This window comes from Theropithecus gelada, chromosome 13 (assembly GCF_003255815.1).
Source record: "Theropithecus gelada isolate Dixy chromosome 13, Tgel_1.0, whole genome shotgun sequence".
Taxonomy (NCBI): domain Eukaryota; kingdom Metazoa; phylum Chordata; class Mammalia; order Primates; family Cercopithecidae; genus Theropithecus; species Theropithecus gelada.
This window is the reverse complement of record NC_037681.1, coordinates 89,739,000-89,766,293: the sequence shown is the minus strand read 5'-3', so window position 1 is coordinate 89,766,293 and position 27,294 is coordinate 89,739,000. Positions and strand designations below refer to the sequence as shown.

At 42.4% G+C, this 27,294-nt stretch overlaps 1 protein-coding gene across 3 annotated transcripts in view; it reads right to left on the bottom strand.

The window, feature by feature from the left end:
- ANTXR1 (ANTXR cell adhesion molecule 1) overlaps nt 1-27,294 on the bottom strand; it is a 238,428-nt gene that overhangs the window by 103,392 nt on the left and 107,742 nt on the right. For 2 of the 3 annotated variants that reach the window (XM_025353548.1, XM_025353549.1), the window contains exons 11-12: nt 25,636-25,705; nt 24,076-24,154 (exon numbers count right to left, since the gene is read on the bottom strand). In XM_025353548.1, the coding sequence (XP_025209333.1) occupies nt 24,076-24,154; nt 25,636-25,705 (149 nt within the window). Of the gene's footprint in view, nt 1-1,038; nt 2,132-24,075; nt 24,155-25,635; nt 25,706-27,294 lie in introns of those variants that run through there. The other variant, XM_025353550.1, reaches the window with a different exon arrangement.

The window sequence follows — 27,294 nt, the reverse complement described above, 5'->3', positions numbered from 1 at the left end:
GGGGACCATGGTAGAGGCTGCCTTCCCTTCAGATTCTTGGCTTGGAGTTTTAATCAATTACCTTGTGAAGAGGGACTGACAGCTAATGCGAGAAAGGCTCTAGTTACCTGTTGAATGTATATCAATATTAGAATAGAAATAGATGCACATCTGCATTGTTTAGTAAATAGTATTTGCTTTATTCGCAAAATAGTTCGGTTATGCTAAACCAGTCCTTTTCCACCTTTACCACGTTCCAAGATGAAGACACCCGGGTGCTAAGGAGCAGGCTCTGCCGGTGGCTGGGAGGCACATGGAGTGCAGCAGAGCTCACACGGCATAGCCTGACCCCCACACAGCCTGGCTCCGCTCTGCACTGTTTTACTGTGGGGCAGACTGCCTCAACTCCTTCGTCTCTGGCCTCCATGCTGCCCTCCTGTGCCCCTGGTTCACTGTTGGCATACTCTGTGCTAACCGCCACCTGCTCCCAAGATCTTCTTCCTGGATTGAACCCCAGGAGGGTTGGGACTCCTGCTCACAGCCTAACTCAGGACTGGTGTGTGAGCTTGGTCTCTGTTCTCCCTCTTTACCATGGAAAGGGTGGCCAGGACAGGTGAGACCTTAGGGCCGCATAGACACCACTCTGGAACTAAGTGAGACCATCTGGGCCAGAGGTCCCCCTTGCGGAGTTGTACCTGCCCAGGCCTCATCTCAGATGAGAGCTGGCAGGGTGCAAGTCAGCTCTGAGAACGGGTGCTCCCCGACCCACACGTTCAGATCCGTTCTCCATGATCCATCTGAGAGTCCGCATTGGGCAGGGGGAGTCTGGAGTGGGGACCTGCATGGACCTGACTTTATGACACAGATGAGAGCGGAAGCTGACCTGTCCAGCCCAGCAGACTCTCAGTGTTTGCTGCCCTTGGCAGTGCCACCTGCCCTTACCAGGCAGCCCCTGCATGTAGTTCACCACAAACCTTCGAAAAAGATTCCAGAGGGGGAGAAACAGCAAACAGCCACACATGGAGTCTTACCAATGTTATTTTCTCAACAGCCTAAGTATCAACACAAGTCCAATTCTTATTTTATAAAAAAAAAAAAAAAATGGAAATGAAGTTTAAAAAATCAACATGGCTTTTAATTTTAACAATTTTAACAGCAAGTGGTGGGGGGAGTTCTCAGATGAGCAACTGGAGCTGGAAGCACTTCTGTGGTCAAGCAGGCAGCCCATAGGGGTGCACCTTCCTATTGGGGGATCATCCATTTTCTTCAATGGAATATTTTTAAGCCTTGTCAAATGCTCACACAGAGGCCCACTATTAAGGAGGCAGACAGGCAATATTAAACATGAAGGCGGGACAAGCTCAGCCCCGCTCCTTCCTTTGGGCATGTGTCATTAGGGATGACATTCTCTGAAGGCTGCCCGGCTTGAATGGCCACATCCCTGCATCACGGCTTTCTTTAATTCCCTCTACTCCCAACTCACAAAATGAGGACCTCTCTTTTAAGACGAGAAGGCATTGTTCTCAAAGGTATACGTTTGGAACTTCAATAATGAAAGCATCTCTTGCTTGGCAGGTGGAATGTAGGCAATTTTGGATTTGTAATGCCTGGCATGGGGCGGGAGTGAAAGATCTTGCCAGGGCTTGTTTGCTGTATAATGGGAGACAACCAGGCTTCTGGACAATACAGCAGCAAACACTGCTGCTCCTTTCTGTTTTGTTTTGTGGGAAAGGGAGGAGGATAGAATGGAGAGGGATTAGTGGGAGACTGGGGGAAGTTCAACATAAAGAAACAGTGAAATCCTCCAGCTCAAAGTTGGGCCTGCGCCAGGATTCTGCCTGATGCCCACCGCGTGGGGTGACTATGGAGCTGATGAAGTGCCTCCAGTGAGGCCTTGAAAACTGTGTTGGTTAAGGAGGGAATGTTTCCTGCCCCTCCTAACGTTTCTTTCCATGTTGGGGCACTCAATGTGCGTAACTCCAGGCCTGTCTCTGCCCTGCACTCGTTCAGTAAATAAGCAAAGTGTAAACGGATCGTGTTTGGCTCCTCTCTCCCCGTTTTTGGGAGTGTGCTGCCCGGAGGGAGCAGGCGGTATTCTCTGCTATTCCATGCAAGCAGGTGTTGTGGGGCCTGACGCAATTTTGTGGAGGCTCTTTAAGAAAGAGAACATAAAAATACAAATGCAAAATTATAAGGGCCGCTCCCCTGGCCTTAGAAGAGCCTAGCAGGGACCCATACAAGTGAGGGTCCCTAAAGCTTAAGCGAATCAGCCCCCCATAACTCTGCCTCTGGCTGTGCACCTTCCCTGGACAGGCCCCCTGCCTGCAATCAGACTGGTAAATCTATTTAACTCTGGGCTTCAGTTTCCAGCCTGTTTGCTGCCACACTCAGCCAAAATCTCCAACTCACAGTAATGCTGTGCTGAGGTTTTCATGTATCATTTTCTGGCCTCATTTTTCAGTTTATTCACAATGAAGGCAGGAAAGAGGCACGCTTTATTGCCCTCACCACAGTGACCCCAATATCTCCTATTTTAACTAACCCCAGGATAGGTCCCGGTAACTAAAACAGTTATATTTCTACAACAACAGTATGGTCAATTTCTGAAGGAAGAGGTTATCAGAAGCCTCTCTGGTGGCTGGTGGGTTTGCTGTAGTTCTACAGTCTTTGCTAGGTTGTGCAGATTCTTAGTAGCAACACTGCATCACTGAAGCCACTGAAGATACTTGGATGCTTTCACGCGGTTAGACTATCTTGTAAACATTTAACATGAAAGAATGAATTAGTAGGTTGATTCTGCCACACTGAAGAGATATGAGCCAATCTCTGCCAGAAATATGACAGGAAAATAGCTGAGGACCCATTAGACCTTCTTGAGAGCCGGCAAAGGTCTTTCTCTGGATTCTCCCCTCCACGGGGCACCTGGGGATGCAGCTGATGATGTGAGGCTCCCCAGAGGCCCGCCCTCCACTCCCTCTCCCCCTTTCTCTGTACAGAGTGAGGGTGCCTATGAAGCACTTTAGAGTGCCTTCAAGGCAAAGAGACCCTTTAGCGGGGGCAGCTCTGTTCCACTAACCTTGTGACTTCAATGGCAATCTGCTTGTTCTAATTACAAAGACAATCCTGCTGAGATGGAAACAGCAGAGATCAAGGAACTATGTCCACTTCACTCTGCTCCAAGGGGAGACCCTGAGGGCAGAGTGAGAGGCGCATCAGCCACTGGGCAGAGGGAGGCTGGAGGCTGGAGGCCTCTGCACACCTGCCGCTGTCCCTCTGTGAGCACCAGGAAGGGGTTCACAGGACTGGCGCCTCGGAGGCATCACATTCCAGTGCTCTGAGTGGAATTCAGAACCATCCCAAGCAGCTGGTCTGAGCTGTTTCCTGCCCAGACAAAACTGGCAAAGCATGGGCAAGTTTTATTTTGAAAGATGAAATTTAAGCCATTCTATTACTGCTGAGCAGTTCTAGATGGGCAAGCCTAGAGATCAAAATTCTCTCTCTTTCAGAGCTTATATATTCTGTTATTTCTGGTAGGCACCTTAGGGATGATCTAACTCCTCCGCCCACTCTGCCCTGCATGTTTTTGAAATTCTATTCCTCTGGCATCTGTGACTCTCCCGGTCTCCCTCTTATCTCTGACCATTCCTTTCCACTTTCCTCATGGGCTTCTTCTTGTACTTAACCCTTTAAATGTCAGCATGCCCTAGGAAGTCATCTTTTTTCTCCTCTTTATAAATTGTGGAGCTATATACACCATTTTGTTATTTTTAAATGTACAATTCAGTGGCCTCAAGTACATTTATGATATTGTGCGACTGATGGATCCATTCTTGTCCATGGCTGGTTTTCTTTCTAAAACTCTCCATGGATTGTCTCATTTCCTCCCATAGTTTAAACTCGCATCTAGATAGGGATATCTTAAATCATCATCTCTGGCCTAGATCTCTCCTCACGCTTCAGGGTCATATTCAGGACCATTCAATTGTCCAGTAGGTCCTATTGATATGTCAAACTCAACTGTGCACACTGAACTCACTGTTTTCCTTTTCAAAGCTACATGATTTCCTCCTCTTATTTGATGGCACTATTTATCAGCCCAAGTTGGAAACTTGGAAGTCAACCTCAGGTGCCTTTTCCTCCCTCTCTTCCTTCTCCAATATAACACCTGCCATCAGTATATCCTGATCCTCTGATCTAAATACTTCTCAAATCTTCCCCTGTCTACTTCATCTCCAATATCACTGATCAGGCTTAGGATCTCATTCTTTCTTTCCTGGACTATTGCAGCGATCTCTTTATTGGTTTCTCCACCACTGCTATTACTGCCAGGAATTCCATCTTCTACACTGCAGTTGGAACCATTTATGGCTCTAAACCCTAAAATGATATTCTGATAGATTTGCCTGCCCATGAACTTTTTAATAGCTCATCATTGCCCACAGAGTTCTTAACATTTGAGAATTTTGTGGAAGTGATACATCCCTTTCCTCATGAAAGTACACATTCACATTTATGCACAGGCTCACACATTTTTTATTACTATTTTAGGGGGTCCATGAAATCCCTGGAATCTATTTCTGGATGGCTAGGTACAAGGCTTTGAGTCTTTAGCCCATACAAGCCCTCTCTTATCTCTCCAGCACCTCCCCCTCCCTCCTCCCTCCTTACACTTTGCGCTTTGACAGAACTAAATGGCATTAGCTTCCCATACATACCCCGCTCTTCTGTCATGGTCTTCTCCCTGAGACACTCTTTCTAACTATCATTGCTTGGCTATCTGTTATTCATCTTTCAAGTCTTGGCTCAGGCACCACCTGATTTATTCATACCTAACATATTTATTGAACACCTACCATGTGCTAAGCCCTCTCCAAGTACTGGAGAACAAAAACATAAAATGGATACAGTTTTGCCAATCATGGACCTTGTCACTGAGTGGGAAACACAGACCAGTAAATACCACCACTGAACTCTGCGTTTGTGCTCTTTTTTTATCCTAATCATAGCTCTATCTTATCATCTACTCCATTTTATAGAAATTGTATTATTATGTTCTTGTCTCTGCCACTGAACTAGAAGCCCCTAGAAGACACATATCTGCTTTACTCATTTGTACCTGTGAGACATAGTACAGTGTTTCAAATACAAATTGCCACTAAATGCCATTCAAGTGTTTATTAGAATGAGGGGAATGAGGATTTAGCAGGCTGATGCCGTCTATAGTTAGCGGGTAGCAGGGATGGCGCTGGAGCCTGTTTCCTGTGGCTGCTCAATTCCCCTCTATGGTCTCATTCCTGTTAATGGCGGCATCAACCTCATTGCAAACAGCTTGGGACTTGGAGGCAGGAAAAGATGATCCAAAGCCTAAACTTCTAATTACTAATATGTGGGCTTTGAGTAACCTCTTTAAGCCTTCCTTTTTTTTTTTTTTATGATGTCAAGTTATTTATACTGTTAGTAGTTAAAGACATACACTAAAACTACTCCAAGAATGGAACAAATATGTGGACTTGTAAAATTATTTTTAAGACTGACAACGTAGGGGACTTCCCTGGTTCTCATAACCCAGCATCTATTTCGGGGTATCAATGGGGCCTGGAGGCAGTGGGAGAAAACAAACTTCATGGGGCAGATGCTGCTGGGACCAGGCAAAAGCCTTCACACCCTAAGGTCCTCCCTGTCATACACCAGCCCATTGCAAAGTATCATTCATTCATGACAGATGGATGACATGAAAGTCAATATACACAGTTAACCCATTTTGACACATTCATTCTTCAACATTTTTTTCAATACAATTCATCTTAAATTACATTAAGACATAAAACAGACCTGCTTTTGCACATCCATTACTGATATGTCTCCCAGGGTCAGGCAGAAGAAAACAGAATGACTGTCACACAATTGCTAATTGCCCAGACCCGAGACAGACTCACCCACGAGTACTCCTGCACACCAGGTACTGCTTGTTGACTTGCGCACACTGGACTCAAAGACTTTTGAAAACTGCTCTTGCCCCTGAAACCTAAAACTCCACTGCCTGTCCTTCAGAATCACTGTAAATCTTTCCAATGATGGACGGATGAATGTAAGACTTCCTTTTCTTTACGTATGTGAAATTGAGGTAATTTCAGCTTCCCGGATTCGTTCTGTGATGACATGAGACAAGGTGTGCAGAGATCTCGGCACATGGCCAGCTTTCAAAAAATGGCACTTCCCTTTCCATCCTCCCCTTCCTTCTACGTCCAAGCCAAATTCCTGGTGATGTGCTCATGCTTGGCCAACATAAATGAAGTTGATTTCTGTGAACAACCCTGTACTAACTGTGACTAGAGCTATGGTGTTAGTGGGTGGTCCCAGATTACACATTTGAGAAATTCACGCCCTTAAGATTGCTATCCGTGTGTCAAGAAAAGGGAAACCCAAGTGGATTTTCAAATGGTAAATTTAATATCTTTGATCAAAGTTGATCAACCATAAATGAGGGTAACATAATGAAACATTATGATTCATTCTGGCCACCTGAGAGGTAATTTGGGCTAGAGATGGCAATTAAATTGATAAGACACTGAAGATAGTAGATTCCTTAACCCAAAGTGGGGCAGTATAGAAAAAGTATTAGGTACCTACACCTTTGTGAAACTCTTTCTAAAAAGCATGGCTATAACGCAATGAGGCTGTTCATGCAGTGAACATAACTGAACTCCCACATCCAAATGAATCTAATTATCTCCAATCTAGTGGCTTTGGAGGTTGGAGACTACCTCCAGTGATACAGCCATAGACCAAAGCAATTCTGAAACACCTCCCTCGGGACTCTTTCTAAAGTCAGTTTATAGGCCCCCAGAAGAAAATCTTATAATCTCTTCGTCATGCTTTGCTTTTCATGAAGGAGGCTCTGAGCTTGATAATCCATCATTCACCAGAACTGGTTCCGACAGCTTTTGGGGTTTTAGAAATCAAATGATGACGATATTCCCCTAATCCCCTACTGAGAATGTTCAAATACTGTGGCTTTAAAGTTATGACCATTTCAAAGCAGGAGTGCAGAATATATTTGGAATAGTGACAGCGTTGTTGAAGAAAGCATATGGTTTTCCAAAGCAAATCCTTTGAAGGAGCAGAAATCATATGGATGTGTAAATCCCAGTTTGCTATAAATCTTATTACTTTATGCCTTATATGAATAATACCAGAAGGACTGAGATAAGCCATCATTAATATGCAATTAAGGGGAATATTGATGCCATACTCCTACAAACTCAAGCTTTGAGGCCCTTATCACAGAAGGTGACAAGTACTCTTGCAGTACTCTTGTCACCCTGACCCAGTCATGACATTTCATGTTACTTATGATGGTGAAGGTGATTAAAGTAAATCTTGGATTCATTCAGCACTTTCCTTTCTCTCCATAAAATGCATGGAGCTTGTTAATCAAAACCAGTTTTCAGAGAATAATCCAGACAAGATGTAGCTTGTTAGTACTTGGAGTACTTTAGTTCTTGGAAGTGGGGTGCTGAAATAGCATTACAGAGAAGGTACTTAGTAATGTTCCAATATTATGACACTGGAAGAGAAAGGCTGCTGTCTCATTTTCATTTTTTGTTTTATTAAATATAGTGATTTGTTTACTTATCGTTAATGTAGCTATTTATTTAATGTATATGCTCAATTGGTCTGATTGATCATCCCTCATGTATTAGTTGGCATCACCGTTATCTATTATTGGTAAGTAAACATCACCTACAATATACTGTGGGCTGTTGCTTTAGATTATGAACTTGGAAAGGTGAATTTGGGTGGTGCCTCAAAAAGATAGATGCTTACTAGAGCATCTGTCATCTATGATCAACCATCAATCTGTCATCTATGATCAACCAGATGTAACCATGGTGATCAATTCCTTAAAGCAATGTCATTAAACTGTGTAATAGGGTGTCAAGAAACCAAGAAATTATTTCCCATTGAGTTTCTAATGTATGCTCAGCAGTAGGAGGCCTAGAAAGATGGACATCAGTTTCTAACCCTGAAAGAGGTTGTCAGAGTCCAATTACAAAGTCAGGACTGATTCTCAGGGCTTGCCTGGAGAGCAGTACAGGTGAAATACAGTTAAACTCTCAAAGCTGCTGCAATCTGCAGTGCCTGAGCTCAGAGCAGAGGGAGTTAGGAGGCTTGCAGAGGCCACTGAGTCATCCTGGGGCAGGTCCAGACAGCACTGGGCTAGGCCTTAAGGCCACAGTGAAATTGGATAGGGGAAAGAAGAGAGGGCATTCCAGAAGGAAAATGAAATGTGATCAAAGGCACAGAGTAGGAATGGACATAATTTTATTTAGAGCGAGGATGTATGAAATACAAAATTGCCATTCAACATTTTTATCTGTTAGGGATCAGTACATTCACAAATTTTAAGGCCAGTAGGCAGGGGCTAACTGGGGCTGCCAGGTCAAACTCCATCATAAGGAGCATTTTGTAGATATGTACTTTGGCTGAGTTTGCACCTTCTATATACGATCTCAAGAATCTTGAGCTTTATAGATACCTATAAAGTATTCTAAGTCTGTAAATTTGGGCGATGCAGGTAAAATAAAATTGCCCTTTCATATTTCCTCAGCTTGCAAATGAAACAGTTTTCCTAATGCTGGCTTGTGTTGAAAAGGAACCCAGTAATATTTCAGTTGTCACTTATTCAAGTGCTTTTTATTTTTTAAAACATGAAACAAAACATGAAGCCCACTGCTTTGGGCCCTGACTAAACTAACATCTGTTCTAGTAGCCACAGTAATGGCAAAGGAATGCTAGTTATGTATTGTTTGTGGCACTGACTCTTCTTTTGAGGAGAAATAAGTTAACTCTCTGCCTTTTGCATTTCCTTGGTGCCCTAACGAATAGGTGAGAAGACGGCTGCTTTGCAAGAGGGAAGGTGTTTATATACCTTCATGGGACCTTGTCATTCTGTAGGGAACAGAGGGAGGAGTTTGACTGCTTTCTGGGAACGCAAACGATATAAATCCTGTCAGTCCCAAATACTATCCTGATTAGAAAATACACGTAAGGACCCTGGGGCGACTTGTAATTTAGTGCAATATGACTGTAAGCTGCCAACCAGGATAACATGATCCTGGTGGGTCACCTCCCATTCTCAGATAACCTAGCTCACTGATTTTGCCAATGTTGGACTATTTAAAGAGTTGACAATTATTTTAGCATTGGCAGAAAGGAGATCCTCTTAGATTTTCTCTGCTTTTTGGTCCTTTTCCCCAAACTATTAAATCTCTCCTCTTCCTCCTCCTCCCATTTCTCTTTCCCACTGACAACTCCTTCCCCCTCTACCAATTTTGTTTTCTTTTTTCTTTTTTGAGACGGAGTCTTGCTATTGTTGCCTGGGCTGGAGTGCAATGGTGCGATCTTGGCTCATTGCAATCTCCACCTCCCGGGTTCTAGCAATTCTCCTGCCTCAGCCTCTTGAGTAGCTGAGATTACAGGTGCCCGCTACCACACCCGGCTAATTTTTGTATTTTTAGTAGATTCGGGGTTTCACCATGTTTGCCAGGCTGGTCTCGAACTCCTGACCTCAGATGATCCACCCGCCTCGGCCTCCCAAAGTGCTGGGATTATAGGCGTGAGCCACTGCGCCTGGCAGTTTTTTCTTTTTTTCTTTTTTTTTGAGACAGGGTCTTGCTCTCTTGCACAACATAGGGTGGCACAATCATGGCCCATTGCAGACTTGAATTCCTGGATTCAAGTGATCCTCCCACTTCAGCCTCCTGAGTAGCTGAGACTACACGCACACATGCTACCATGCCCAGCTAATTTTTCTATTTTTGTAGAGATAGGGTCTCACCGTGTTGCCCAGGCTCCCAATAACTTTTTGGATCCTCTTTCGATTTTGCACTTCTTCCTATAATTGTGCTTCTCTCAAATGGATTCACTGAACCAGAATGCTCAACCCAAATGACTAACTATCTGGAATAGCCTCAATAACCCAGGAGGTGGCATATGGACACACTGGTTTTTCACTAAAGCTTGGGTTCTTAGCCATATACTTTCTCTCAAGTTTTTAGAGACTAGGAATCCTTATTTCATATGCAATTTATGTAACCTTGGTTTTCTGATATTCAGGTACTCAGAAGCTTAAACTATCAAATTAGAAGTGTAGAGGGGAGAATCTAGATTAGGAAACACAGGTATGATATCAAGAAGTGAGAGACCAGAAAAAGTAGAACCATAAACTTAAAAAAAAAAAAAAACAACATAGTGATCAGAGACTGCTGTAGGGACAAACAGCTTTGCAAATTGAGAGTTTCATAGTAATTTGGCAAATTTTAGTTGGTGATAAAAATGGGGGAGAATAAAATGTACACATTTTACAATACTTTATAGCAACCATTTTGTGTACAAAGCCTTTCTAGGAAGGAGACTTAGGGGTAGGTGAGGGATGAACTCAATTTGCATGTGTTTTCTTGATTAATGATTTTTCTCCAGCACTGCCCAGAACCCATGACAGCATTAACTTCAGCTTATCTTCCCATCCAGATTGACAAGCAAATACACAGTTCTTTCTATACACACCTATTTCTCTTTTCACCTCTTCTATGCCCAACTAATAGTTTTCTTTGTTACCTCTCTATTTATCTTGTTTTCTATTCTGTTCTTTCTTGGTTTTGGCCTTCTCTTTTTTGAAAGGGCTTATTCTGTCATTCTTCTCTAATCTCCTGAGTTCTATGCTTGGCTAACTGTCTTAAACTTTTATTCTTTTCTAACATAAACCCTCAAGATGACAAATTACCCTGTAAGGACCACTTTAGCTGCATTCCAAGTTTTGGTTTTGGCATCTTCATAATTGGTCGGCTCTAAGTATTTTCTAATTTACATTATGATATTACTTTGACTCATAAATGCTTTGGGTGTATGTCTGAAATTTCAAAATATATGAGATTTCCAAAATTCATTGGTAACTTGATTGGCTATTGATTTCAATTGTTTTTTATTTGGTACCAGAATATGATCTATATGTCATTTTTATAAATTTGTTGAGACTTGGCTTATGGTACATGACTGCTTTTTTTTTAAAGTGTAAGAGTGTACTTTGTACTTAAAAAAGAATAGATATTCTCTGTTGGATGCAGATTTCCCATATACAGTAAGCCATTCTCCAAAGGGGAAAGGCTAGAGTTCTTATTTTTCACTGTGAATGGGGGTGGGTAGTGGAAAATAAGTGACTGATCAGTTTCATTCAGGATATATTTCATTATCTTTACTTTTGGCACAGTACAGACTGATAGAAAATATTTCTTTGCATTTCAGATGTATCTGTGGTAGGATGTCTTATTATTTTATGAGCTATTAGGGAAAACACTGCCCGTTATATCATGATATATTATTATGATCTGAAACATCTCAATTTTAGAGATGTTAAAATGTGGAAAGAAAAGTGTGTCTTAGATTTGATGAAGTATGATATTTTTGTCATTAGTCTTATAGTTGCATAACTCTTCATTTTATGCAACCAAAAAATTTTGGACCCTATTTTGAATGTTATGCTGGGACTTTATCATGTGTCCACTAGATAATATTTAATTAAATTCTTCAAATCATTTATATTTTATTAATTCTTTTGACTGCTTAATCTATTAATTACTGAGAGCATTGTATAGAAACCTCCTCCTGTGATGGTGGATTTATCAATTTCTCTTTGCAATTCTATCAATTTTTGGTTTATATATGCTGAGGATACATCATGAAGTGCAGATCAGAATTATGACAACTTCTAGGTTAACTGTTCCTTTTAACATTACGTAATGGTCCTCTTTATACCAATAATTTTTTGCCAATAAGTTTTTCTTTAATCAAATATTAATATAGCTATACTAGCTTTCTTTTGGTATTTGACTGATAAAACTTTTCACATGCTTTTATTTTCAATCTTTCTGCATCCTTATGTTTTATTGAATATATGTTTTATTGTAAATCATACATAGCTGGATATTTTAAAAACATAATCTGTCAATCTGTGTTTTTAAACTGCTGAGTTTGGTCCATTATATTTATTTTGCTTATGGATTATTTTGATTTAACTTTTAGTTCTACCATCTATTTGCTTATCTCAGTGTTTTCTAAAGTATAGATTCAGATAAATATATTTTTTTTTTCTCAATTACTCTCAAAACAAGGAAATTTCAAACTTAGGGAAAACATTCTTTGAAATACTTAGGTATAAAAATATTGAAAGTCCATTGCTCAAACATCCAAGAAAAACAAATCAGCAAGAATCATCCAAAACATATTTTAAAAGATATTTTTATATATAACAAGGGTTACAAGGGTTGTCAAAATAGAGATGTTGGCAAACTACTTTTATTTCAGTTCATAAACAATATTTGAGATCTGAGTTCTGCATTCTGATATTCCTGTGGTCTTTTACCATCTCCGATGATCGTATGTAAAACCACAAGCCATCTTGTTAAAATAATAATAATGATAGTAATTATAATAATAAAAATACTGGGACGTTGTAAAAAAAAAATACCTTGAATTATGGATGGCTCTATGGAGACTGGCTAATAAATAGAGGAGACTGATTTGTGACTAATGTGTTGTTTGCAAATTACAGGGTGTGTTTTGAGATTGCTTGAAAACAGATTATTCTCAGGAGTTTGAAGTACTCTGGTCTGACATATGATCCCACTTGTATTAGGTGGAGGTTGGCCAATTTGAACTGCATTAAGAGAAGTTGTCTCCAGTATCACCAACAGAGCTCTCTTAGATTGATTTTCAAAATGTGGGAACCAAACTTATTCGTGATACTGTATAGGACTGATAGTATTTAGTTTACTCCTTTCCTAACATACTTTTAGGTCTACAGTCACAGCCTCTCAGCAGCAGAAGGAGTCTGAAAGCTTTTCTACTCCAATCCCCCCTCTGAGGTATGAATGGTGGTTACATAATTCTGCCAAGTTGTCCTGTTGCCTGTGCTTGACTGCAACCATATTAGGGAGCTCATTCCCACCCAATGCAGCTAATTAAAAAGGTCTTTTTAAAAACGGAGCCAGAAACTGTTCCTTTGAGCCTGTTCTACCCCTTGGATCTATACAACAAATAATCTGTAGAATAGGGCTCTACAGGTATAGCTGCATGTGTTTCAGAACAGCCCTTTGAATGTTGTCTCTATGCTAGTATGCCCCAGGCTAAAGAGCCCCAATTCTATATTCTACATAACATACCATATTTGGTAGTGTTTCTCACACACTCAGTTTATCTGTGTTCTCCCTTGGAGTGTCCTTGGTACTGAACACAATATTTGAATGGAGATTTTAACTTCATCAAGTTGAGAGGTCCCATCACCTCCTTAGTTTCACATACTATACTTCTGCTAATTCAACCAGAAGTCAAAGTCTTTGGAAACCATCTCACTGTACAAATTCACATAGAGACCACAACATCAGTGCAAGAAAACTAAGATTGGGCATCTACTGTGTGTCAGGTCCCATGCCAGCTCTTCTCAGCACATTATCTCAGTCTAAAGTCATACATCCTGTAAGTAGCAGAACCATGATTTTAGCCACATTGATCTGATCCCAAAGCCCACTTTTCCTCTCTAAGTCTTTCCTCTGTGTTTTGCTAAGCCACATATTTCAAAGGACCTATCACCTAAATTGCAGAAATAACAAAGTGTGTCAGTTGCAGTTCTTTTTCAAGGGCTGAGTATGAGGCTCTCATGATTCACTTGTAGCCCCAGTGCTGTGGATTGGTCACTCTTGGTACTAAATTCCTTTAGCCCAAATAATGGAAAAGTAAACTAGAGCCTACTCCTTTTCCAGATGACCAAATTCACAGATCAGTGGCATCCAAATTAATGCCATTTTGTTATCATTAATATACTTAAAGCATACACATGCTAAATTAATCCTCCTAAATAATGCACTGTGCTTCCCTCAAATGGCTTCCCATTGCCCAAACTCCATATTCCGTCATTCAAACCCTCTTCAAGGTGAGTCTCCTATCTCCCTTCCGGTTCAGTCTTGCCTCACTCTTCCAGGTTATGTGACACTGAATGAGTAAGAAGCAGTGAGTGTGGGAGAGTTGGACAGGAAGTGGAATAATGTTGTTGGGGCTAAGGAACCTACAGGGGAAAGTCAGTTAGTGAGTCCTGATTCTGTCCTCTGCAACTGCTTGTTTGGAAGGGTCTTCTTTTCTTCAGAAGTTGTTTCCTGGTATTGAGAAACAGTTTGGGGAGAGTCTTGTTGGGGAAAATACACTCATGGGCTAGAGTTTTGGGACTGAGCTAATCATGAGCTGCCTAGTTGTTATACCTGAATTTCTGAATAATCTGTCCAGCTTCACTTTGCAGAAGGGGTAAAAAGCCTTCTTGGGTAACTGGGAAGTAACTCACCAGGCCCACGAAGTGGACACTCCTCAGAGCATGCCATGTTTGTGTCCGCTGACTGACTTAAGGCTCATGAGTCTTTGGAACAGATGGGGAAATTCGGGATACCTGTGTGATATTTGCTTTTATACCCCAAATTGTATAATATTTACCTCCTCAAGTAATATATCCTGCCTTGGCAACTGTATTTTAAGCCTCTGGAGGGCAAGGACTGGCTATTCTTCTTTGAGTCCCTAACACTTTGCCCAGAGTATAGATTTAAAACACGTTGGTCCTGATTGTTATGATATCATTGACTCCATTTGCCACCAGCAACCTCCTCCCCATCCCTCTTTCCTTAATAAAGAGGCCCACATGCATACAGCACTGGAATGAATTGTCTATCCCAAAGACAGCTACCTACTTTGATTGATGGACTGTTTGCTGACCTTGGAAAAGAAATAGAAGAAAAAATGTCTCTGATTTTTACTTTCTCTGAAGAGTATGCAATAATTTTTTATTATGTTGGAAGGTGAGATTGCCACTCAGCACAGGCTACTGGATTCACTCCCTACCAGGCTGGTGAAATTCAAGAGATTTTGGCAAGGCCAGCCATGCCAGCTGTCTGTTTACCTAGAGAGTCATAATGACTACAAAAACAGGCTGGATTTGTACTCTCTCATTGCTTTAAAGCAACTGGTAATGGAATTGAACTGACTTAGAAAACAGACCCCTGGAAATTGCCTCCAAAAACAGTGGTGGGGGGTGGTCACTGCCCTCCTCTGCTGTCTTTTACCTGCAGCCACTGTGGCCTCCACCTCTGGGCTCCAGCACATCCCCTTCTGAGCCAGTCCTCACCAAAGCAGACTGTGCACCCACAGCCCCAGCTGGCAGCATCCAGAATAGCTGAACTGCTGTCATCTAAGTTTCTGGTATTCCAGGGTGAGCTCAGGCCATGCCAGTGTTCCCTGGGTCACAGCTTTTCTGGAGTGATCTTGAGTCGGTCAGTCTCTATGGTTCTGCTTGGCTTCCAGCCTTGCGCTGCAGACCCTCACAGACTAGAGGCCTGCCCAGAATCTTGATCCAGTTAGTGGGCTATTTCTATACCCTTCCACCAAGTCTGCATCCCAGGCAGGGGTCTGCTCCTACTTGGCGCTGGTGCTTTTATGATGATATCTTTGACTATTGCCCTTCCTGGGAATGCTGGTTATACTTTCTCACCTGGCAGATTTTTTTCCCCCTGTTAAATTATGCTCAAGTTTCTTGGATATGAAGATTGAATTGCTGGCCATCCTTTTTTTTTTTTTTTTGAGACAGAGTCTCGCTCTGTCACCCAGGCTGGAGTGCAGTGGCGCAATCTCGGCTCACTGCAAGCTCCGTCTCCCGGGTTCACGCCATTCTCCTGCCTCAGCCTCCTGAGTAGCTGGGACTACAGGCGCCCGTCACCACACCCGGCTAATTTTTTATATTTTTAGAGACGGAGTTTCACTGTGTTAGCCAGGATGGTCTCAATCTCCTGACCTCATGATCCGCCTGCCTCAGCCTCCCAAAGTGCTGGGATTACAGGTATGAGCCACCGCGCCTGCTGGCCATCCTTTTCTGAAGTCTACCTCCCAACCAACTCAGAGCCCCCTGTTCTGATTCTACCTCCTTCTGGCTCCTTTTCTTTCCTGCCAGCAGGTGCCATCATGGTACCAGTATGATCCTTGCTTGGGTTCATTCATTTATTCACTCAACCATCATTATTTGCTGAGTAATGAGTATGTGCAGACATTGTGCCAGGTGCTGGGTTGTGACGGTGAACAAGACAGTCTGTTTTGCCTCAAGAAACATAGGGGCAATACTATGCCTGAGAGAAAACTGCTCTTTCCAATGTCTGCGTTTTCTTTATGACAATTCTCCAGTTGTTTCCAAAGCTATATGGAAGCCTGAGGCCTGCCTTCCTGTGAAACAAAGGTAGCCATAAAGTGGTGAAAATAACCTGGACGTTAACAGGGTCTTTCTTCCTGAAACAATGAACAACAAGTCTGCGGCTCTCCAGGCCTTTGTGTGAGAGGAGGAAGTGAAGGCACAACTTGGAATATGGAAAAGAGGAATTTGGAGAGAAAATTTTGAAGTCTTTGTCTGGCAACATATAAGTGAGAAGGTCCCTAGGCTTGTCATATTGGGTTAAAATTTTCTTTTAGGCAAATTCCTATCTTTATATCAGAAAAAGGGGCCCCAAAGAAAGCACATATAGAATAGAACAAAAGAACATTTAAGAATCCCAAGATTCTGAATTTAAAACCTTGGGATTCTTAAATGAATGGGATTGGGAGTGAATCAAAAGAATAATTCATTTTTCTTAAATGGATTTTAATCATGGCTTCATCCTGTGTGTTTAGTATTTGACAAGTTTATTAAAATGCAGAATCCTGGGCTCCCCCCACCCCAAATCTTGATTCTTTAGTTTTTCTTTTTCTTCCCTTTTTTTTTTTTTTTGGAGACAGAGTTTCAGTCTTATTTCCCAGGCTGGAGTGCAATGGCGAGATCTCAGCTCACTGCAACCTCTGCTTCCCGGGTTCAAGCAATTCTCCTGCCTCAGCCTCCCAAGTAGCCGGGATTACAGGCATGTGCCACCATGCCCCACTAATTTTGTATTTTCAGTAGAGACAGGGTTTTGCCACGTTAGTCAGGCTGGTCTCAAACTCCTGACCTCAGGTGATCCACCGACATTGGCCTGCCAAAGTGGTGAGATTACAGGCATGAGCCACTGCACATGGCCAATTCTTAAGTTTTTCAACCATGGCACTATTAATATTTTGGACCACATAATTCTGTGCAGTGGGGCCGGGGGTGTCCTGTGCATTGTAGGTCTCTTTCATTGTCTCTTTCTCTCTCTCATACACATACCCACACCCACACACACATACACACCCACTCACCCACCCACACATATTCTCTCCTTTACACCAAATATTTTTAGAAATATACCACTAGTTCAGGAAAAGACCAGTCTGAATTAATAAAAATCTGAGAAATAAAATGGTCAAAAATCTTGGGAAACAAGTTGGCACCGCGTTCATCTCCATAGAAAGCAAGCCATACTTCAAACCACCCTGAGTCATGGCTAATTTGAAGGACATTGGAGGACCCAGTCTGTATGCAACCTTTTCTTAGGTTGCAGATGTCATCTGCATGAAATGTACCTGCTCCGATAAAATGCCTCCAAATATGCCAGGCATGATAAAAATTTTTTTTTGAGGCAACAGAAATTTTGCATGTGGTAATAATGTATCAACTTCACTTGCTTTAATTCATGTGTTTAATTTGTCTAAATATTTCCCTATGTTACTATTTACTTGATTCATTTATTGAGGAAACCTCTTCAAAAGTAGTAAAGACTCAGACTGCCACCCAGTCTTGTTTGACTTATTGCCACACCTGATTTACTGGTGTTCTTCTTCCTAGTTGTCCTGTGGGCAACATCTTCAAGGTTTTTTTCCAGCCTGCTCTTAAAATCCAGGCTTATCGTGGAGACTCAAAAGGAGCATGCTTCTTACTCAGGGGGAGATAGCCTGTTTATAAGCCACAGGACATGTACAGCGAATCTAATTGGGCAGGCCATTAGACTTTTACTTGGCAAGGAAAGAGAATGAGGTCAAAAACCTAATACACAACTGTCATTTTTTGACAGACTATTATGTACCTCAAGCCCCTTATATATTTAATCTTTACTATAAACATGCGAGACAGGTTCTGAAACAGGCTCCAGGTAAGCTTGTCCAAGATTACCCTGGAAAGTCAAGGGACTGGGATGTGAAATTAAGATTTGTATTCTTAATTCCTCCATTATGCTGCAATTATAGAGCCATTGTTTTCGCTTTGATGTCTCAGGTCTGAGTCTGTTGAATTTCAGGTTTCATTCAAATGGCATTTCTCTAAACAGTGATACGACATGGATCCGCTCAAAGTTATTGAACCTTGTTGCTATTGCAGTCAGGCTGTTTTTCATATAAATTAGGAGAAAAAAACAGGGGTCTTCATTTATTTAATGTTGAATTTGGAACCTTATGTCTGACTTTAGGTTACTTTCTTTTCTTCGAAGATTGTGACCTTCCAACCCAGCAGCCAGTACAAAGCAAATCCTGATCAGGCTTAACAGGCATGAGCATCAGCCGGGCTGCACTGTCACATCTTGGGTGTCCAAGATTAAGGGTTTGGAGCGTACATCCTACGAGGATAGTTGCCAGCTTGAGAAATGGCCCCAAATCGAAAGGCCCCAGAAATGGATGCAAAACGAGAAGGAAAACCAACAATAACAAAGTCACGGTCTGGGAGAGCCCACGAACAAACTGTGCTCAGAGACATATCCGTCCTTGGTTCAGGTTGGTGTCTCTTTAGGGCACGGCCTCGTCCCACTTCTTCACCTATAATTACTATGTTTCAAATCACTCAGGTGTTCTCTCTCCATGATGCTCTCCTGACTCCTCTTGCCTTCACTTATCCTTCCCCACTTTGAAATCCTATGGCATTTATACCTGACTCAGACGATCTTGTTCTTTATTATACATTTATACACTCTTTTTTTTTTTTTTTTTTTTTTTGAGATGTAGTCTTGCTCTGTCACCAGGCTGGAGTGCAGTGATGCAGTCTTGGCTCACTGTAACCTCCGCCTCCCGGGTTCAAGCGATTCTCCTGCCTCAGCTTCCCAAGTAGCTGGGATTACAGGTGCATGCCACTACACCAGCTAATTTTTGTATTTTTAGTAGAGACAGAGTTTCACCATGATGGTCAGGATGGTCTTGATCTCTTGACCTTGTGAACTGCCCGCCTCGGCCTCCGAAAGTGCTAGGATTACAGGTATAAGACACCACGCCTGGCCTATTATACACTCTGTTATATGCTTGTTGGACTCTTTCTCCAACTGGATTTTAAGCTCCTTAAGGACAGTGACTAGGAGACAAAGTAGGAGTTCAAGACATACTTGATTGATTTCCTGATTTCTGGATACTTTGAGTGGGAAATAATAGAATTTTTAAATATCTAAAAGAAAACAATCTTCATGAAAAGTCCTTCATGTTTCTAAAATTTGCTTTGTTCAAAAGGACAAATCTCTTTTCAATACTTCCCTTAAAGCAGCACTATATTAGTAATTTTCTCAACCTCTGGCCGGAGTTTGGTGAAGAAAAGTGAGGCAGTTAAGACTACAGAGATGGCTGTATTTAAATATCTGGTGGGCGAGGACTCTGGATGTTTGACCATTTTCTATAGTCATGGAGCTCACCAAAGTTTACCATTTGTATAGGAATCTTTTAGCTGTTGGATGGAAAAATCTCTTTCCTGTGAAACTCCATGGAATTTCTGCTTCTGGCTCAGGCAACAGTTATTCATTGCAGACCATGAAAACTTGTGACACAGGTATCCAAATGGGCACCAAATAAGTGAGAAAAGAAAAGTCTCAACTACATATTTTAAAAGTATTTTTGATTCCAGGTGATGAACTAGGCAGGCTGTGACTGGCATTGACAATATCCCTTTACTCAGACCCAGGGGATCACTTTTAATTGAAAAACCTTGTCCTCCAAACCAGCTTCCCAAGAAACAAACGCAAGTCCAAGACCTTACTTCATATTCTGGATATCCACACGTTCCACCTGCATCTCTATTTTGCCCAGTGATAGTTTCAGCCTTTAATTTGAGCTGCTGTGTAGGACCTGGCTGGGGACTGGAGTTTTATGTTTGAATACAAGGCCCCTTTTCTGGATGAATTTGGCCATCTCTTCTTCCCCCTTTCAATCACCTGGGCTTTAGTCGAGTGATAAACATGTACCCCTGGATACATGTTGTCTCAGAGGAGCCCCTTGGTTATAACGAGACTGAATTAAAGAGCCAGTTCTCTAGGAAGAATCTCAAATTAGTTAAAAATTTTTTCATTAAGCTTCCGCTATAAAACAGCTAACAATGACTGAGCACTGACTATCTGCTAGGTCTTCTGCCAAATACTTTACAAATATTATTTCATTTAGTGTTCACAATACTGATAGATGTAAATTTTTATTATCTTAGTTTTATTGATTGGGAAACTGAAGCACAAAAGGGCTAAACAATTTTTTTTTTTTTTTTTTCCCGGAGATGGAGTCTCACTCTCTCACTCAGGTTGGAGTGCAGTGGTGTGATCTCAGCTCACTGCAACCTCCACCTCTCAGGTTCAGGCTGATTCTCCTGCCTCAGCCTCCAGAGTAGCTAGGACTACTGGCATGTACCACCACGCTCGGCTAATTTTTGTATTTTTAGTAGAGGCAGTTTTGTCATGTTGGCCAGGCTGGTCTTGAACTGGCTCTCAAGTGATCCGCCCGCCTCTATCTCCCAAAGTGTTGGATTGCAGGCATGAGCCATGGCACCTGGCTAGGGGCTAACCAACTTATCAAGGTCATGTAACCGGTACACAGCAAAATTTTTCCCCCTCCTCCCTAAATCATCATCTCCCTCTGTCTTCCTCCTGTCTGGCAGCTAATGGCAACTCCATCCTTTCAGTTTCTTAGGCCAAAACCCTTGGGACATTCTTGATTCGTCTCTCTCTCTCTAAACCCTACATTCAATGCTTTGGAAAATTCATTAGCTCTGCTTTCAAAATATATCCAACTCTGACCACTTCTCTCCACCTCTTTGCCTTCTCCTGATTCAACCTATCATCACCTTCTGCCTGAAGTGTTGCCATAACCCTCCTAACAAATCACACTGCTTCTATCTTTGTCTCTTTGTCTACCCACAGCCGAGTAATCTTCCAAAAAGAAGTCAGACCATATTGCCCCTCTGCTCAAAAGCCAAAGTCCTTCCACAACCCTGCACATCCCATCCCCAGGCACCTCACTGCCTGCTGCTATCCTGAGAGGGAATGAGGACAGCAGCAGGCACGGAGGTGCCTGGGGATGGCAACTCCCTACCTGCTCTTCTGTGAACACCAAGGATCACTGGCCACAGGGTCTTAGCATGAGGGCTCTTGGTTTGGGATATCCCACCCTTCTCCATGCTCCCATAGCCTCATGGTTAACTTCCTCACTATCCAGGTCGCTACCCAAATACCAGCTTTTCAATGTATCCATTACTGTATTTACAACTGGAACCTACTCGCCTAGGTAGTAGGAAATCCTCTCACTCTCCTCTAATTATCCTATAGCATCTATTACCTTTTACCATAGCATGTAGTTTATTTACTATGCTTATTACTCATTGTCTGCCCTTCCCCCATCACACAGGTATTTTTATCTGTTGTGTTCTCTGATATATCCCGGGCACCCAGAGTTGTACCTAGCACATAAATATGTCAATAAATATCAATAAATATGTGTTGAATACATGACTGAAAGAACACATATCAATAAATATGTGTTGAATACATGACTGAAATAACTTGGATCACAAATCTTAGAGTGGTTATAATTTTGTTGTAAACTAATACAGCATTCTCACATGAAAATGGAATAATGCAGAATATATTATGAGGTGGTCTTGATCAAGGGTCAAGTGAAGAGCAGATTTAGTGGCATGTGCTCAGATGAGGGAGATGTAAGATGTAACTGGAGGTGGTGTGGGTTGGGACGGTGCAGTGGGACTCAATGGGAAATTCTTTTATTTTTGCAATGCATTGGCAAGGACACCTTTTCTTCTTAATTAGAGGCCCATGATTTAAAGTTGTAGCCCTGTATTTGCCATACCACAAGTTTAGTCCTGAGATGTCTCCTCTTCCCACTTCCCCTGCTCTGTGGTCTCAAAGGCAGTGGCTATTTCTCAGTGGTATGGTCAGACATAATGAGAAATACAGATCCAACTGTTGGATCACTCAAAAGTGGGAGGAATCTGGAATGGAGTTATTTGATTTAGAGTATTTTAATCATTTCCTGCAGGTTGGCAGGTCCCAGAAGGGTCAATTTTCAACAGAATCAGACAGGATACAATTGAAGAAATTTCAATGCTTCTGCATACAGTTTTTAAAATTTGGTGGTGTCCTACTCAGGCCTACAGACTGAGGGTTGACCAGATGTCTGAGACATGGACATTTCTCAGTGGTAACACTTCTCTGATACAATCCTAGTTTCTTGCTTTGGTCAAGTAAACTTTCCTATCATCTGTACCATTTACAATGGGCTACCTTGCTTTCAAGAAAATTGGTTTGCTCCTCACACAAGATGAAAATTGGCATTGGGGGCATTAGGAGGGAGACTGTTGTGTATCATGAGGACTGGCTTCCTGTTCTTTTATGATAACCCATTTCTATATTATCTACATTCAGTGCATGCCTGTTCTTTCTTGTCCAACTGTGATGGTATTAAGGACACAACTCTAATTACTGAGGGGTTCTATCAACACAGCTTCCAAAGGCCAGTGAGGAAGTGACTATAGTATAATAACTACCTAAGCTGACCATCAGGCCAAACATTAGTTTCTAGAATGAGCTAATGAAGAAATGTATTCAGTTAAAGAAACTGAATATGCTGACAAAGGTTATTTTGGAAATGCTCATGTTAGGGGCTGATGTCTTTTTTTATTTTTATTTTTTTGAGACAGGGTCTCACTGTCACCCAGGCTGGAGTGCAGTGGTGCAATCTCAGCTCACTGCAACCTCCGCCTCTCGGGCTCAAGCCATCCTCCCACCTCAGCCTCCTGAGTAGCTAGGACTACAGGCATGCGCCATCATGTCCAGTTAATTTTTGTATTTTTTGTAGAGATGGGGTTTCACCATGTTGCCCAGGCTGGTCTTGAACTCCTGGGTTCAAGTGATCCACGCACCTCGGACTCCCAAAGTGCTGGGATTACAGGCATGTGCCACTGTACCTGGCCAAGGCTGAGGTTTTGACATGAGCTAACTAAGCCCCGACTGCCCCCTGACAGCTTGAGCTCTGAGACACTGACAGTGGGCAGGACCAAATCCAGAGACTCATGGGTTCTCAGTCACAGCTGCACATGACAACTTCCTGAGGGGGCGGTGGAACCACCAAAGCTGGGGCTCATGCCAGAGGCTTAGGTTCAGTCAGTCTGGCATGAGGTCAGGGCACCAATCTTATTAAAAAGCTCTCCAGGTGATTTTACATATAGCCAGGAATGAAAACTACCTGATGCGAAAGCTCCAGAGAAGGGCTATCTGAGGAGCTGGGAGAGAGAATGCAGTCCCTACTCTTGCCTCACAATCCCTATTGTAAGGACTCCTTCCCCACTCTCTCTCCTGCTTCATCAGTTTTCCATTTTCTCCTTGGTTATTTCCACAACAATAAACAAGTTGCAAATTCTCCCATCCTAAATAAAATGACCTCCCCAAACTCCACATTTTCCTTCAGCTCATACCCATTTTCCTGCATCCCTTTAGAGATGAACTGCCTAAGACGTTCTTTTGTATATGCTGTCCAATTCCCTTCCATCCATTCTCTCCTAAACCCACTCTATCTGGGCCTCCACCCTCACTACTGCACAGACATAGCCCACCTTACCATCTGCTTAGGCCAGTGACTTTAGATCTCCCCTTCAACAGAAATGGGGAAGCTGGAGAACTTAACGCAGACATGCCTGACACACTCTGGGGTACAGCACACCCCAATCCAGCCTGGGGCTGGTCGAGCAGTGCTGGGATCAAAGCTCAGCAAGCAGAACGAAGAACCAAAAAACTTTCCAGGGTACCTTTGGAGAAGACTGCTGCTTAAGAAACGTTGATGGTGACAACGATAATGAGATCTCTAGGAAAGGGAAAGGTTATGACTTACACAGTGTGTGGTGGTGATGATGACAGAACTGGAGATAAAAGAGAGGCCATCGTTCATGCTGACCTGGAGTGCAGCTTTCCTGCAATGACAACAAGGGAAGCAGATTCTCAGCATGGTGTGCAATGAGCAATAGGCTGAGAGCCAGACACACAGGTCTCCTTTGGGCTCAGCTCTTAACCACACTTGAGACTGGAGTCTCTTCTCCAGGGGAGGAGGGGTCTCAGTTTCCTCTTTTGTAAAATGTGGAGGGTAGTCTGTATAGCCCATCCTCCTCTAAAGTTTAGAGAAATGTCAGGATATGCGTGGCCAGTGTATTAAGGCAGTGCATTCAGATGTTCCGGCATTTCAGTGAGTGGCATTGAATGGGCAAAGCTTACTTTCATTTAACTTGCTTGTCACATTGTAGTTGGACAAAGTATTCTTTAAAAATAGTCCAAGTCAATGGGGGATAAACTGGGCTAACTATAAATGCGATATTCTACTGCTGTTATCTGGACTCTCAGTGATTTGATGGGGGTGGCTTTGTTACCATCCAACAGACTCACAGAGGTAAAGCAGAAGATGAATTTGCTTTCTATCTCTTCCCACTCTAAGACACTCACCGGAAACTGACCTTATGTTTTGTTGCATTTTGCAGCACGGACACTGAGCTAATTTGTGAAATCAGGGGCATCACAGATTGATGCTGGGCAACCAGAGTTGGAGGTTTTACAATATGAACACATGATTAAAGGCAAAATTCAGATGAACAAGTTCAACATTTTTCCCTTAAAGCCTCCATTCTTTGTCTAGCCTGTTATAGACACAATCTTGGAGAGGTTATTTTTGTTGTTGTTGTTCTCTGCACCAGCATTGCCTCATTTTCCACGTATTTCTTTTCTTGCTCAGGGTGCCCATTCTCTTTCTTCTGTTGATGGTTTTGATCTCATCTCATTAGTGCTTATCATAATTGCATTACCATGAGATTTTCCCCCATAAATTAGTTCAGGGAACTTTTTCTGGTCTGGGTGAACATCTGATGCCGGGCAGAGTAGAGGAAGGAGCACTGTGTGGGAAATCGGAAGGTGTGAATCTGAGGTCTTGGCTTGCCAAAACCAGCCATGGCCCAACTTGGCCTTTCTGAGCCTCCCTGTCTCTAAGGAGGAGATAACAATCATCTAGCAGGGCAATGGTGATGACAGAGCGAGGTCAAATGTGTGAGAACTTTCTAGAAGTGTAGGTGTGATTAAGCCAGACAGACCTTGGATTGAGCCCGGACTCTTCCACTCACTGCTTATGACCTTAGGCAAGCTATTTAAAGTCTGGCAGCCACAGTCTCTACATCTGTAAAATTGGGATAGTGGGAATACCTGGTTAATGGGGAACCTGGGGGGATGAAATGATGTACTTTGTAAAACACTTATGCTGGTGTCTGGGTCACTGTAAACACTGGCTCTATCATAAGCTGGAGGAACCTAGAGACAGGCTGCACTTTCTCTAGATGCTTTCTTTTCCCCTGTCCCCCCACACCTCCTCTCTCTCTTCCCTGGCTGGAAGGTTCTGTTGCTGGTGAAAACTTACATGCCAACTTCTTTTAAGATAGGCGCTGGACACAGTAAATAAGTATCTTCCACAGAAAAGGGCTTCTCATCTGCAAAAAGGAAATCACTGTATTAAGAAGAGGGAGGTGAGTTTACAATTTCAAATTCAGTGACTTCTAGAGAACATCAACCAAGTCCAGGGAGATACCAGAAAAACAAAAATCATTTTGAGCTTAAAAACTCTTGAGCTGCAAAACCCATTAGCAGTGAACTCAAGTGCTCCTGCCTGAATCATAGCTTCCTGTGGTACGTGCAGTCGAGTCAACTGGTGAGAAAATAGTGGGTGAACTCCTAGATAGAGCAGGAGTCACTGAGGGGAAACAAGAAAATATTAGACTGGTCCTAAGGAGTTCCATATCTAAGTCTAGTTTGAAAGAGAAGCCATATTTGTGGAAAAAGTTTGCTGACAAATGACTTCACCAAAGTATCATTGGGCTTCATAAGACAGGGAGCTTCCTTTACACGGCTGTCATAGTCAGGTCATAGGAAAGCACAAAACATGAGGTATGCTTTTGTGCAGAGAGGGGGAAGAGACATTGAGCAAAGACAGGGCATACTAAAGGCGTGTTCCAAGGTAGGATACAAGAAGGATTTGGAAAGATCAGTACAGAAAGTTTGGTCAAGTTCTTTGAGTTAGCCTGAGGGATTTGGACAAAGTTCTGTAAGTTACAGAAAGAACTTTGGTGGGTTTTTGAGTAAAACTGAAGTGATGGTTTTGGAGGTTGTAGCAGATGTAGCTGTGGAAGGTGGATCAGAGTGGGGGACTCTTGGGGTAGGGACGTTCTTGTACTTATTCTAATGGATGACCAGGAAAAAGCTTAAAGTGGCTTTAATTCAACCTCCCTAAGAACTTCATTGTATCCCAGTTTCTGGGGCCAGAGGCAGGGTTGAGAAGTTATTACACTAAGTATATAATAGTCATTCCTTCAAGCCTCAGCTTTTATCGGGTACGTGTGCTGTACAAAAAGGTTGTGGCAGGGCATAGAGATGAAATGAAGATGAATAAGATCTGTGTCATTAATCAGGCTGTGACTACAAGTTCCTGTAACTAGAAGACACAAAGGAATACGTATATTATTAAAGGATAATATTCTGCTTTTGTGGTGACACTGATTCTCTTATGATATCTCCAAGTCATGACTGCAGAATACAGCTGACATTAAACTCTTACCTGAGTGAAGGTTAGGAAGCTGCCTGGGATGGGAGTTAGAGGACACATCTGAGTGCTAAGCACAACGTCCCCATTGGCAAGAGGGGGAAGAAGATGTACAGGAAAATCTTCAAGTGGTGAAAAGTTAGGGAGGTTATTCCAGGTCATTTGGTTATTCGTTCATGCAACAAATACTTATTGAAGACCTGCTCTATACTAGAGATGTAGGCTGATGTAGGCTTTGAGAGGGGAAACACAGTCTCTGCTTTCATGGATTTTATAGGAGGCAGGAGAGACAGTTATTTAACATTACTAAGAAATAAATTCTTTGAGTGTGTACCATGTGCCAAGCAATGTGCTAAGGCTTGCAATGAACAAAACAGATAAAGTACCCTGTCCAAGGAGCCAACATGCTAGTAATTACACAAACTGTTGTGTAATTATAATTGTGATGAGCACACAAAAGGAGAAGGAGGGGGCTAGCCCTCA